Source organism: Phyllostomus discolor, chromosome 6 (assembly GCF_004126475.2).
Source record: "Phyllostomus discolor isolate MPI-MPIP mPhyDis1 chromosome 6, mPhyDis1.pri.v3, whole genome shotgun sequence".
NCBI classification, from domain to species: Eukaryota; Metazoa; Chordata; class Mammalia; order Chiroptera; family Phyllostomidae; genus Phyllostomus; species Phyllostomus discolor.
The window spans coordinates 26520196-26534860 of NC_040908.2; the positions used below are offsets into that span (position 1 = coordinate 26520196).

The 14665-nt window shown below is 39.2% G+C and overlaps 1 protein-coding gene across 4 annotated transcripts in view; it reads left to right on the forward strand.

Moving 5' to 3' along the window:
• Positions 1-14665, forward strand: part of PLEKHH2 (pleckstrin homology, MyTH4 and FERM domain containing H2) — a 95322-nt gene that overhangs the window by 64808 nt on the left and 15849 nt on the right. The window contains exons 18-24 of one of the 4 annotated variants that reach the window (XR_004903647.1): positions 415-523; positions 1721-1833; positions 3162-3341; positions 5567-5664; positions 8192-8369; positions 9294-9449; positions 11199-11262. Coding sequence is in view for 2 of the 4 variants with exons in the window: in XM_028516801.2 (XP_028372602.1) it covers positions 415-523; positions 1721-1833; positions 3162-3341; positions 5567-5664; positions 8192-8369; positions 9294-9449; positions 11199-11296 (932 nt within the window). In the remaining 2 variants the exon portion in view is untranslated. Of the gene's footprint in view, positions 1-414; positions 524-1720; positions 1834-3161; positions 3342-5566; positions 5665-8191; positions 8370-9293; positions 9450-11198; positions 11297-14665 lie in introns of all 4 variants that reach the window. The other 3 variants (XM_028516801.2, XM_036027910.1, XR_004903648.1) reach the window with 3 other exon arrangements.

Sequence of the window (14665 nt, forward strand, 5' to 3'; positions counted from 1 at the left end):
TATTATTCTGCTTTAAATTTTTTAGATTTCCTAAGTATTTTATATGTGTTATTTGTATGCAATGGGAGTCAGATTTTAAATATGATAAAATTTATTGTATTTCTTAAAGAAATATTAACTGGTTGTATTTATTCTAGTCTCCTAACATCATATACTTTCCTTAATTTTATCATGCTTTTCTAAGAAACATCTATAGAAAATAATAAAAAGGTGAACAGTGTGAAAATATACTATGAACACAATTCAGGTGAGCCTGCTTCAGAGCTGTGTGAATAAGTGGCTTTTAGTTATTATTTTAAAATTAAAGAGTTTTTTTGTGTCAAAGTTTTCTGCTGTTTATATATGTTTTTTTCCATTAAGTCACCAAAAATTAGATATTGGTTAACATCTCTATTAATATGTTTTGTTTTTAAGGACACTTGGCTTTATCATCTGACTGTGGCAGCTGGAAGTAACAATATAAATGTTGGCACTGAATTTGAACAACTCGTGTGTAAATTGCTAAATATTGAAGGAGAGCCTTGTAAGTTCATAACATATAAAAGGCTTTATGGCTTATGAAATGGACCCTAACCCCCTTAGCCTAATGGAGTTTTCACTTTATGGGTTCATTTCCCTGCAATGTACCTACTGTTTCACTGGCTTTTCTTGTCATGGGCCAGGATTCTTATTGTGGTTCTTAGGCTCCAGGGACACCATCATTCCCCTAAATCCCATGTCCTGTGTCACCTCTGCCTTTGCTCACATTACCCCTCTGCCTGAAATGCCCCCCTTCCTTCTCATTCCTCACCAACCTGATAAAATCCTGTCCCCCTTAGAAGTTCCCCCAGACAACCCACTCCAGCTCAGCTTTTGGCTCATAAAAGATTCTTAACGAATATTAAAATTATGCCCCAATGCACTTTGCCATTTAACTCTTTCATAGCATTTGTTGCTTTGCATTGGAATTATTATTTTTTTAAACTTTTATTTTATTTTAAAGATTTTATTTATTTATTTTTCAGAGAGGGAAGGGAGGGGGAGAGAGAGAGAGAGAGAGGAGAGGGGGGGAGAGAGAGAGAGAAACATCAATGTGCGGTTGCTGGGGGTCATAGCCTACAACCCAGGCATGTACCCTGGCTGGGAATCGCACCTGCGACACTTTGGTTCACAGCCCGCGCTCAATCCACTGAACTACGCCAGCCAGAGCGCATTGGAATTATTTTTAATGGCTAAGGTTTCCCAATTAAAAGTCTGGAGTTTGTATTATGTTTTATTTAATGACAGGGATTACATTTTAATTTCACTATGCAGCATAGGAATTTAATAAATGTTGATTTTTAGGAATGACTTTAAGTTCTTCTTTATCATTCTATCTCCTCCTACTTTGGCTTCTCCTTTCTAAATCTTTCTGCAGCTCCTTCTCATGTATAATCGTCTCCTTACCTGGGTCACCAATTTTTATCACATTTAAGCAACATAATATTACCCTGGTGACTTGTTTCAGCCAAGACTATTAGGACCAACCTCTCCTAGATTTAATTTCTCGGAAACAGGAACATAAGAATCCCCAGTGGCCAGGAAAATGAAATGAAATAATGTTGCCAAAGGTTTTTCATGACCTTGGTGACTTAAAGTTGTGAGCCAGGCCCGAATGAACTAATTTCTAACAGGCTAATAAATGGGAGACCAAAATAAGTGATTCTTTCTGTTTTCTGCTCTTATTTTATTCTGCATTTAGCCTCTCAGATTTGGAGACACCCGACGCTGTGTCACAGCAAGGAAGGACTTGTTTCCCCTCTGACCACACTGCCTTCTGAAGCTCTACAGACAGAGGCTATTAAATTATTTAAGGTACAATTTTATATGGAGTTATATGTTATTAAAAATGTAATTGGAAAAATAATAAATGATTTAGGGTATAAAGTTCTACTTTTTCCAAGAACATTTTAAATGTGATTATTACTATTAAGAATACACTGAAATAAAACTAGGTGAATTTCGTGTGCTTTCTGAGTGAGGATTGGGATTTACTAAAACGAACTAGGCATAGTTTGGGCGATGTGAGCCTCAGTAGCGGGAGAATCGTTTCCCCATTAACCCCTCAGGTGCAGAGATTCCATCCATCCCACCTACCTCAGTGTTGGGAGAGGGGCCAGCGCCCTCCTTCTCCAGTGCTTCTCTCCTATTCTTATTATTCAACTTCTGCTCAAGACCCCTGAGTGCTTGGAATCTGGCATTCAGCTATATCAGCATTCAGCTATTTTATCTCTTGTCATCAGTGAGCTTCTGGTAACTCTTCTTCCCAAAATAGTGACAGATACTTCCTTAACATGATACAATTTAATGCTGGAAATATTTTTTCATTGATTATTTCATGCTGTAATGCTTGGGCAGCAGTGCTTTAGGGTAGAGACTAAATTTATTTAATTATATTCTGTCCTCAGCAGAGATAAAGACCACCTACTGTAGAACAACACAATAATTAAAGTCAACCACTGGTGTTTATGAACACTTTAATGTTTCTTAATAGATATTGTGTCTAATCAGATTTTAAAGCCAGCCATTCATTAAACATTTGCTCAGTCACTCGAGGCTGTGTAGAGAATAAAAAGGTAAATAAATCACAGCTTCTGTTCTTATGAAGTTGATAGTCCGGTGATGAGAGATCAGTGGTGTTCTGTATGCCCCTAAGGTGAATGGCTGTGCGAAGTGCTCTGTACGTGTCAGCTAGGTCAAGTGGCTTGATAGTGCTGTTCACGTTTTCCAAACCCTTGCTGATTTTCTGTCTGCTTGTTCTCTCAATTATTAAGAGAGGTGTATTGAAATCTCTAACTGTAATTGTGCATTTTCTCTTTCTCCTTGCAGTTCTACCAATTTTTGTTTCATATATTTTGTTAAGTACATAATCATTTAGGATTGTTCTGTCCTCTAGATGAACTGACCCCCCATGTTATTATAAAGTGACCCTCTTTATCTCTGGCAGAAATCCTTGCTCTGAAATCCACTTTGTTGGATATTAATGTAGCCATCCTGGGTTTCTTTTGATTAGTGTTACCATAATATATCTTTTTCATCCATTTGAAAAAAAAACTATTACTAAGAATAGAGCCAATATAATTCATGCAGAATAAATCTAATCATTCATCACCTTGAGTATGTAATTTTTTTTCTTAATTCAGACCTGCCAGCTTTTTATAAACGCCACAGTTGACTCCCCTGCAATTGATTACCATGTATCTCTAGCCCAGAGTGCTTTGCAGATCTGTCTGACACATCCTGAGCTACAGAATGAAATTTTCTGTCAGCTCATTAAGCAGACAAGACGGAGACAGCCACAGAATCAACCAGGACCATTGCAGGTATGTATGATACATATACGTGCAATTTAAAATGATGTTGCTGTCTTCATTGTACAAATGATGCATAGTCAATAAAGACATTTGGGAAATACAAAAAGTATAAAAAAGAAAAATAGCTATTAATATTTTGATGTATATTCTTTCAGTTTATGTATATATTTATGTGTTTCTGCAGAAATGTATGTGTGTATATACACTCACATTTTTCACATTACTAGGGTTACAGTGTGCATATTAATTTATTAAAGCTATAGAACATAATCATTTCCCCTGTGTTCGTCAACATTTTTCAAAACATTAATGACTGCGTTCATATCAGTGACTATACACTTAGGTTTTCCCAATTATTTGTCTTATAATAAAAACCTCTGCAGTGTACATCTTTGAACCTAAATCTTGAGTACAAAGTCCAGTGAAGTTTTTGGAATCCATCTCTAGAATTTCCATATATCTTTAACAATATTCAGTTTAATTATTTTTTTAAATTCTTCTAGGTAAAAAGTGGTATTTCACTATTGATTTACAATGCCTTTCTTTAATTATTAGTGCAGCTGAGTATTTTTTCAAGTGGTTTTTAGTCACTTATGTTTACTCTTCAACAAATGCCTGTTTTGATCTTTGCTTACTGACTCCCGCTAACTACAGGATGAAATAGAAATTTCTTTTTTTTTTCTTTTTTTTAAAGATTTTATTTATTTATTTTTAGAGAGGGGAAGGGAGGGAGAAAGAGAGGGAGAGAGAGAGAGAGAGAGAGAGAGAGAGAGAGAGAGAGAGGGAGAGAGAGAGAGAGAGAGAGAGAGAGACATCAATGTGCGGTTGCTGGGGGTTATGGCCTGCAACCCAGGCATGTACCCTGGCTGGGAATCGAACCTGGGACACTTTGGTTTCCAGCCCACGCTCAATCCACTGAGCTACGCCAGCCAGAGCAAAATAGAAATTTCTTACCCTATCATACAGGACTCTTAGGTGTGGATCCAGGTGTTGTGGGACTTGAAACTTATACAATTAACATTTTGTACTCTTTTTCCACATTTTAAAAGAACATATGACCATGTAAATACAGTTGATAGGGTTTTTCCTGGAGCCTTGGATACAGGGGCCTGTGCATGAGACGGATTTTGAAGCTTAAGCCTCCTTTGCATTAGGTGCCCTTCATTACTCCTCTTCCTCCACTTCCTTTTGTGCGTCCAGCCTCCGGCACACGGGGAAGGCATAAAAGCTCCCCATTCTCGAAACACACCCTGTCTTTACAGTATTTCCTACTTTGCATCTGGCATCACTCCTGTTACTTGGATCTTCCTGCTTTGTTCCCACCTGTAGCCCTTACAGTCCGCCCCAGCAACCTCTCCTGCGAATTCTTCCCCGACTCCCACAGCAGTCAGTCCTTCCTTCTGTTGGTTGTAAGCAACTCAAAAAGAGCAAGGACAGTGCTTTGTTTGCTCTTCCTCCTCCTTCATGTAACATTTAAAAAGGTGTTGAAGCTGTACTTGCTTAATGGAAAACAATTTAAAATAGGAAAGAATGCAGGATAGAGCAAAGGAAAAGGAAAGGTCACATATAATCCTGTTACCTAATCTCTGTTAATATTTATATACTTGCCCCTTATTTTTGTATGTGTATATGTAAGTATGTATAGGTAGATTGGTTTTGTTTTGGGGTATATGATTTTTTTTACTATTTTTCTTTTTTAAAATGTCCAATTACAGTTGTCCCCATTTTCCCCCATGACTCCCCACTGTGTTACCCACCCTCACCTCCCACATGGATTCCTCTCCCCTCCCCCGCCTGTCTCCAGTCTGCCCTTTCTCAAGGCCATGACTTACACTTCAGTGAATGAGCAAATCCATAAATAATAACGACAAAAAGCAATGTCCCTACTCTTTGAGTATAATGTCAATAGGATCACCATATCTACATGTCTTTTGGTATCTTAGTAGTAGACAACTATATGCATAATAACTAGATGGACTGTGGATTTGACCCAATGTGGCTTTTTAATGTTTTTATGTATTATAAATGCCCTGAGAAGATAATGTATGGTTGGAAGAAGCAAACATATTTGAGGTCAAGAAAGGCTACCAACTATCAAAATAAACAAAACCTTGAAAACTACACACACACACACACACACACAAAAGGAAAGACTGTCAACTTTGTCAGTCAACTGGCTCTGATTTGGACCCCTGCCATGGGGCGTCTGACCTATGCTCGTTCTCTTTGCCCAGGCCTGGCAGCTCCTGGCGCTCTGCGTTGGGCTCTTCCTTCCCCATCATCCTTTCCTGTGGCTCCTCAGGCTCCACCTGAAGAGGAATGCGGATTCCAGGTGTGCAGAAACTGGCCAGCTGAACCATCTGTGTGGCCTCTGAAAACCTACGATAAATCCTAAGTATTTAGAAACCTGCCACACACCTTTATAGAATATGCGAAACATGTGTTGGTATAGGGAACCTTTGGTTATCTTTTATGTGGAGCTTGGGAAATATTCTGTTTGTTATGTTAAATCTCTTACGGAAGAATGCCATGAAAGCTTGAAACCTGACAAAGTTTTTAAGTGAAAGGTCTGAGTATATTTCAAGTATGAATGGGTTGGTATTAGTTATCATTACAACAGAAATTATTTTGTTTCCTTAGTTTTCTCTATTACTGTTTTTCTCCACATCGAGTTCTTTATATGGAAAACTTCCCTAATGGTCTTCCCTCCTTTTGTACTTATGTGGATAAAAATTTCTTCAGAATTTTTATTTCCTTGTAGAAAGATATTTAAAATCCAACTGTCACAATGGATTTCTACAGTGGGACCCAGGGCACCCAGCCAAGGGTTATCAGGGTCATTTTGTCTCAGAGGTTGATGCTGGGTTCCTTAAATAGACTCTGGTACTGAGATAAACAAACAAATACAAAGAAACAGACAAACAAAAAACCAACTTTGAAGCAGTAGAGAAATATTCTCCAGTTCTTAATATGTTTTGGGGACTCTTGTCAAGGTCACGTGACTTTGGTTGCAATCACTGACCAATCGCCCAGACAAAGGGTGACATTTTAAAGTCTTCCTAGAAGACACCTGAACACAAATATATTAAGAGGTATTATCAATCTGATTTTATTAACAGAGTAAAAATTATATATAACAAATGAGGACAAATAAGATCTCTATCCAGCTTTTACATTTATTTACTCCAGTGGTTTTGTTTAATGTTTACATCGTTTAAGACACTCATGTTTTATAGGGTAAAGAGGAAATACATTTCTGTTTGAAGATAGTTTCTTACCTTGGTTAGCAGTCAAACACTAACTTCCACATTCTTCAAATAAGAACTACTACTTCATGTGTTAAGTTATCCTATGCCTTTGTATTATTTATACAATTATTTTCTTTACATGTGTTAATATAATTACTATACAAGGGGGGACCCAATAAAACTCAGAATTATCTTCTGGAGGGCAGGCCCCTTAGTAGTAAAGGCTTCCCCCACTAGGTGAGTGTTCTAGTAACCGATGTGTATCAGTGTACCAGCTGGTGGTGTTGTGAGAGGCTGCATTCAGCTTCAGTGAATTGTCTTTGAAGACTCTTCCAATATGTTTACCCATTTCATGGTGGGTGATTTCCATCTGCCCACAGTGCACTGAGTGTTCAGCAGTTTTTGACCAAAACAGCATGACCCCTGTGGCCCACTCTTCCTATTCACCCAGTCTTGCCTGAGTGACTTTTTTTTTCTGCCGGATGAAAAAAGTCATCAAAGAGAAACATTTTGCTGATGTGGAAGAGGTGAAATAAAAAAACAGCAGAAGCACTAAATGGCATCAAAATCGATGAATTCAAAAACTGTTTTGAGCAGTGGGAAAAAACAGTCCCACTGTTTTTCCCACTGGGAAAATGTCAATAGGTATATGGCATCACATGGAGAATACTTTGAAGGTGACTGAAGTTTAAACATGTAAGAATATGAGCTAAATGCACAATATTTTATACATAAATTCTGGGGTTTTTAGGTCCCCCCTGTATGTAAACTATTTAACAACTGGTATTTTTAAATTCATCTTGCAACTATAATATGATAAAGACAAAGAATGCTTGGTGGGGAAGTTTCGTTCAGTCAGTGGCAAAAGCAAAGAAAGTAGAACTAACAAGAACCAACATCACTGACTTAAGCAAATGAGGCAGCATCATTGTGTCCCACATCCAAGGCACTGCCTGAAGAGGGGTAAGAAGAGAATAAAGTGTAGTTCCTGCCATCACTGCAAGCAGATCCTGTAAAGAGCCAGCAATACAAGGCAAAAGCCCTGAAGTGTTGATATCAAGAGTGCATTAGGGAGCCCTGGCTGGTGTGGCTCAGTGGGATGAGTGCCAGCTTGCAAACCAAAGGGTTGCAGGTTCAATTCCCAGTCATGGCACATGCCTGCGTTGCCGGCCAGCTCTCCAATAAGAGGCACATGAGAGGCAACCACACATTGATGTTTAAAAAGAAGAAGAAAAAGAGTGCATTAGGGGTGATTTGGTTATTTTTTTGAGTCCTTATCTTTTGATTTCTTTTATTTGAATCTCCCCCAAAGCAGTCCCTGAGATAAGGATTTGAGTGAAAGTAGTTTATTTGGGAGGTGCAGTAAACAGGAGAGGGTCATATTATGGGCTGTGTTGTGTCCCTCCAGAAAAGGGGAGAAAGGAAGCTAGGGTTTGAGAAAAGTTACAGAGGTTTAATAGTATCATGAAAAGAGAAAAATCACTGTCAAATTAGCATAGTACATTGGACTAATGTACACCAAGGAAAGGTTTCTTAATGGTTTTGTGTATATATAGTAGGTCGTCTTAATTAAATTTATTCTTAGGCTTTATCTTAAGTTTTGTGTTATAGGACAGAATTTGGAAAGTATGCCATTTATTGCCAGCGATGTGTAGAAAGAACACAACAGAATGGAGATCGCGAAGCAAGACCCTCAAGAATGGAAATTCTTTCAACCCTTCTTCGAAATCCTTACCATCATTCTTTGCCCTTCAGTATCCCTGTGCACTTCATGAACGGGATATATCAGGTAGGTTAGACTTTCTACCCTGGAGGAAACATGCCCAGCCTAGGGTCCTATGTGCAATATCAACTCTGGACAACTGAGAAATGAGCCTGTCTGCCTACCTTTGTCAACAGCTGGCCGTGGTAAACTTGCAAATTAATTCAGAACAGCCGAGTTTTGAAACGGCTTTGCTGAAAAGGATTCACAATGAAAACAAATCTATTCTGAACGAAATGAGGGAGGAGTTTCCTTGCCATTAAGGTTCTGATGGAGAAAAACAAAAATACTTCTGTTGAGGTCACCAGTGCACCTGCTAGATGAGGAAATAATTCTTAACATTGGGTGTGTGCAAGTGCAGTCTCTTTAAAGTCTCCAAATCTCAGGAATTATCTAGGAAAAATTATGTGGGCCCTCCCGACGCTCAGATCTAGATACTCGATTATCAAGTGAAGCAAGCATGTTCCAAAGCTAGCAATTAGTCTTTGTAGTCCTAAGCCTTTTATCACAGAATTCAGATACTTAACTGCCTATTAAAGAAACAAACATTAAATGCATAAAAGTTCATTTGTTTTAAGTATATTTCTTGTTTGCTTTTTTTTAATCTGCTTGAAGATTACATATAGTACTGTAGCTCTTGGTTTGCTCTCAATGGGTAGGCATAATATATCGCTGCAAAATGTTCGCAGCTGTCAAATGATCTGCCTATTTTGAATTCATGTTAGTTGGCTGAAGCCAAGATTTCTGAATTCTTACAGCAAGCTGATGACTAAAGACAACATTAATTTTCTCCAGTGGCGCTTTGTTGGAAGGGGCGGAAAGTTAAAGCACCCAGATAAATATAGGGTACCATCAATCACGCATCAAGTATGTCCTGTTTCCCCCCTGAAATCTAAGTTTGAAACGCACGTACTTTTTTATTTAGAGAACGACTTTGTTATTTCTATTTAGGTAGTTGGCTTTGACGCATCCACCACAGTGGAAGAATTTTTGAATACTTTGAACCAGGACACAGGAATGAGGAAGCCAGCACAGTCTGGATTTGCATTGTTCACCGATGATCCTTCTGGCAGGGATTTAGAGCATTGTCTTCAAGGAAACATCAAGGTAAAACCAAGTCCTTTTAAGGAGGTGCACACCCAGCAAACAGCAAAGAAGCTACTGTTTGCTATTTGCAACAAGTTTAGTTCAAGAGTTTTCAAAAAATTTAAACAATCTAATCTCCACAGTAAAAGAACTTGCAGGACTTTGTCGAAGCCATAGAATTCTTAATATAAAATCTGCACACACACGTACTTCATGTTAAGGAGGGGAAAAGTATTAATAGTAGTGATAATACCCTAAATATTAGGTGGAGATGTGGAAGTTCTAATAAAATGGCTTTCCATTTAATTTATTCACTCAGTGATATTTATTGAGCTATTTATTGTGCCCCAGGAACTGGACCAGACCCTCTGGAAAATACAAAGTATCAGAAATAGTCCCTATCCACAACAAACTTTTAATTTGCTTAGGGAAGAGCAGCCGTATACACTGATCACTTTAAACTGAAAAGTGGTCAGTGTGTTAAGAGTGCTGTGAACGTCCCACGGAGGGGAGACGAAGCCCAACTGTGGAAAGGAGGGAAGATCGAAACTGGGTTTTGAAGGAGTAGAAAATGGACCTGTGGGAATAAAGGCATAAGGAAAAGCATGAGCAAGACAGAACTGGAAGATTTTTAAACAGTCGTTTCTAGGCCGTAGTGAAATGACAAAGTTTCTAGTGGTGGCGACTATTAGACATGTAGAATTACAGAACCAAAGGAACCTTAGAGAAACAAATATTTGCAAATGAGGAAACTGAGGCCTGCAGCAGAGATGTGCTCCTTGATTGCTCTTGGGAATAGGTGCCCTGTTACGGGGTGAAGGTATTTCTGGGATTGGAAATGACAGAATTGGGGCAGAGTAGGGGAAGAACTAGATTTATAAGTAATAGCTTACAGGTTTAGGGCATATGCAACATTAGTAACTTCCAAAGTCTAGCTCCACTTGCAAAACAGCCTGTCGGGGCTCTGTGGGGTTCTGCAGAATCCTGTTAAAGCGCGCACCTAGCTCCTGAGGCATGCCGGTGCATGGGTAACGGCTTCTACGCCTCTTTGCCTCTGCCTCTGCCTTCTACTGCAGATTGAGGAATCTAGGGAAATCAATGTCTTTTTCTCCTCAGCTCCAAGCATATTGTGTTCAGTTCGACAAATCCAAATGTAAATTTTTCAGATGGACATTCCTAGAATATTATTGTTAATAAATTGCTCAAGAAGATAAGCTAGCATTTTTGGCTGACTTGAACTGAGTAAACATCAGGGGCTTTGGTGAATAACTGCTTACCACATATTTTTGAAAACTTATTTCTGTTTCTGTAAATGATCCATTAAATAAACAAACATTTATTCGGTTCCTGAAGAATTTTTGTTCTTTCCCGATCAAAGACTTAAGACTGTATTCCAGATTTCTTCAGTATGACTTCAGTCTTTATAGATTCAGAAGGTAGAAAAGTTGCTTCTTCAGTGACTAAATTATGAGAAAATTCCAGGAATCCTCTTGTTTCCAGCCTCATGCAATCCTTCATTAAGATTCTATTCGGAAAAAAAAAAATATTCTACCGTCCAAAGTTATGTGTGTCCAAAGGGATATGTGGACCAAAGAGCAAGTTATAATTCAATCCTAAACTCAAGAGCTGCACTTAAGCTCGAAACAAAAAGCTTCGGTCCGTTTGATGTGATCACATTAATTGGAAATTTTCTAGTGTAAGGCTTGCTTGTCTTCAAAATATACCAATTTGAAAAATATTATAAATCTCCATTTTTCACTTCCCTCCTAGATTTGTGACATTATTTCTAAATGGGAACAGGCTTCCAAAGAACACCAGCCTGGGAAGTGGGAAGGTACGAGAACTGTTCGTCTAACTTATAAAAACAGGTGTGTAATACCATCGCCAACTACCAAAGTAGGAATATACGCTCATCTTCAAATCATGCACCTACAATTTAATTTCCTACTAAGGAGCCTTAAAAGTTCAATTTATTTGCATATTTATTTTTACAAATCATTACTCTACTGCAAGGAGAAACTGTCACGTAAAATTTTATTACTAATTCTTGTCCCTTGATGTCATGAATAATTATATTTTATAAAAATATGCATTTAGACAAAGATTAGAAGAAAACTACAGGAAAAAATAGCTGCTGTCTTAGCATTGGGTGAATTTTTCACTTTCAAATTTTTCTTTAACACTATTGTGACACTTTTCATAAAGACTATAAATACTACAGATCTGTTGCAAGAAGAAATATTTAAGTTACCCAAACCTTAAAAGTGATATATTCATATTCATTGATTCTCATTCCTTCATATCCTCTCTCTCTCTCTTCCTCTCTCAGTATTTACTGAGCTTCAGCTATGAGCCAGGCACTTAGCTAGATGCTCTGGATAAAATATAATAAAAACAGACACAAACAAGTCCCTGAATGTTTGGAATGGATAGGCTAGTGAGGAAGGCAGTTGTAAATCATACACCAGAAAGAGAAGAGTGTGGATCTGGAGAGCACGGAACTAGAAGCCAGACTTAGCTGGAGACTGCGGGAGCCTCGGGGAGGCGGTGCTTAGTTAAGGTCTGGAGACGGCTGGGGCGGGAGCCTGGAAACAGGCACAGAAGACTGTCCAAAAGCCTGTAGAGGGAGGCCTGTCCGGGCTTCAGAACGGTTAAAGAGCCAATGCGGCTAGAGCATACACACCTTCTCAACAGATACAACCTTAACATACTTTGGCATTTGGTCAGAAACCAGATTTTTTTCTCACCCTTCTTTTTAATATCATCTTTTTTCCCATGTATTAGCAGAAGGTGGTACTTAATAAATAATGTTCACTGACCAGGTCATATTAACTGTACAAAAAAGGCATTTTGCTGATTTTATTCAGCTCTTATACCTCATAAAATAAGGAATCTAAAATATCAGACCAAGCATCTGGTGGAATTATGGGTATAGGATTGACTTCTCTCAGAGGCCTGTTTTTGGAATGCAAGAAGTAAAGGCACTAATATAATATAAATAATGTACCAGCCTTCAATCCAGTTCGGGATTTCTCTTCTAATAACCTACCCCACAGAAACACCCACATAAGTAGGCAAGAGTATTCCCGTGTTTCCCAGCATCTTCTTTGCCATATTTTTTAGAAGTGTGTGGGGGGTAAAAGGGACTTATAGCATACTGAATACAGAGGAACAGTTAAGGAAATGAGGAGCATTCATATTCTGGACTCCTGTCATGCAGCCAGCCACGGGAGGGCCACATGCTGTTTGATCTGGGTAATGGTGGCTGTGGGCCACGGGGACTTCTCTCTTCAGGGGGCTCATGAGCAAGAGTTCTGAGGACACAAGAAGGCAACGGTTAAGCTTTGGTGTGTAAGGTTTAAAAACCATACTTTTCTAGAGATAAGCAAGGTTACTTAGATGATAGAAGCTAATAGGCTCTGCTCCTAGAGGAACCCAGTTCCATGATGACAGCCTTTATGTGTGGCCCTTTGGTGACTAGAAGAGCAGCAGGCTGGAGGACTTGGAGCTTCCAGGTGCTTGTCTCAGTTCTGTGACGGCTGGAGCGGTGCTGCTCAATGTGTGGGCCCTGGCCCTGCAGCTTCTGCACCGCATGAGAACACATCAGCAGTGCATCGTGTTAAGGCACATGTCAGCCTTCATGAGTCAGAATCTCTGGAGTAAGACCCAGGAGTCTGTGTTGTGGCCATTCTCCAGGGGACCCCTTAGGCAAATGCTGAGTTTCGAGAAGCACTCGTTTACAGGTCCTCCTTGCTGCCTTGCCCCTTCATTGTACCTGGTAGAAGGAAGCCAGCTCCCAGACCTGACCTGCTGTGCGTCTTTGTGTAGAAGAGGCTCAGGAACTCTCATTCGGTTTTGTTGGCACTAAATGGAATTACTTTCATGTCTAAGGCTAAATAATACATAATTTATGAATGCTTATTTAATAATACTAATTTTCCCCTGATGGCTGCGGTTGGAACCAAAGTTAAATTTGGTTGAAATGCAGAAAGGTGGTCTGAAAGACACAGGTAAGAATGGTGCTCCAAGTCTAGCGAATGCCACTGGAAAGGACAAGAGAGTCATGAGTAGCTCATCTTAATAATTACCTTGTTGGGGGGGGGGAACCCTTTGCGAGAGTAGCTTTGGCATCAGGAAAAAAGCAACTCAACCAAAAGGTTTAATTTTTAACAGAAGCCTGCAATGGCTGGATAGCCACAGCAATGAGAAAGTACTATTTCTAAATAAGGTCTTGCTTTGCACTTGTGTATAAATAGCTTAGACAATGAGCCCTACTTTCCAGTGACACAGTCAGGAGGGGAACTGGCTGTGACCTGTCACGCAGCCATGGATGAGCAGCACTGGAATGCAAACTGAAATCCCAGCTCTTGGCCGTGGGGTTTTAATTTAGGATTTAGTAAGCTATGGAATTTTAATTGTTGGGATTCAGGGGTTAAAGGTCTAATTAATAGGTTTTAAACTTGTTCTCATAGATGGCCATTTGTAAAGTAGTGTTTAAATTTTGTTCACATTTAAGCTGCCTATTTAATTTGGTTTCTCACTGTGTATTTGACAGTGCAAGGTCAAGGCATGTTTTTAACAAAACAAAACTGGCAAGGGTCCTTCCCTGAAGAGGACAGCTCTTCCTTATCCTTCTTTAAAACAAAAAATCATATTCAGTAGTCCTTGGTTGTTTTTGTTTTCTGGAGCATAGCTCAACATTCCAGCCTCTGCCACCTTTTAGCTGGGCGTAAGAGTGCCTGTGTCCGCTGGCTCCTAAGCCAAGCGGCATCTTGATGGGTCATGCAATTTATCCCATTTTTTCCAGCTATAATAACACCAAAAAAAAATCCAGCGTGAAGAAACTCTTGTAATTCTAAATACCTCTAGAGAAGAGCGATGATGATGATAATGATAATAATAATAATAATAATAATAATAACCATTTCTTGAGCGCTGAGCACACACCAGGCCCGGTGCTGAGCCCTTTTTCTGTATCATCTCATACAACCCTAACAGCAGCCCTGTGAAGTAGGTATTGTTACCATTCCCATCTTACAGATCAGGAAAACGGAAGCTTAGAGAATTAAGTCATTTGCTCAAGGCTACAGAAAGAGGATTCATTCCAGTTTTGGGGGGACAAATCATTCCTGTATTTAGCAATTCCAATGATCATTTATTTATCCATTCGTGCAGTGGACACTTGTTTAGCGTCAGCCAGCGCCAGCCCTCACTGAAGCCCTGGGGACTCACAGGGG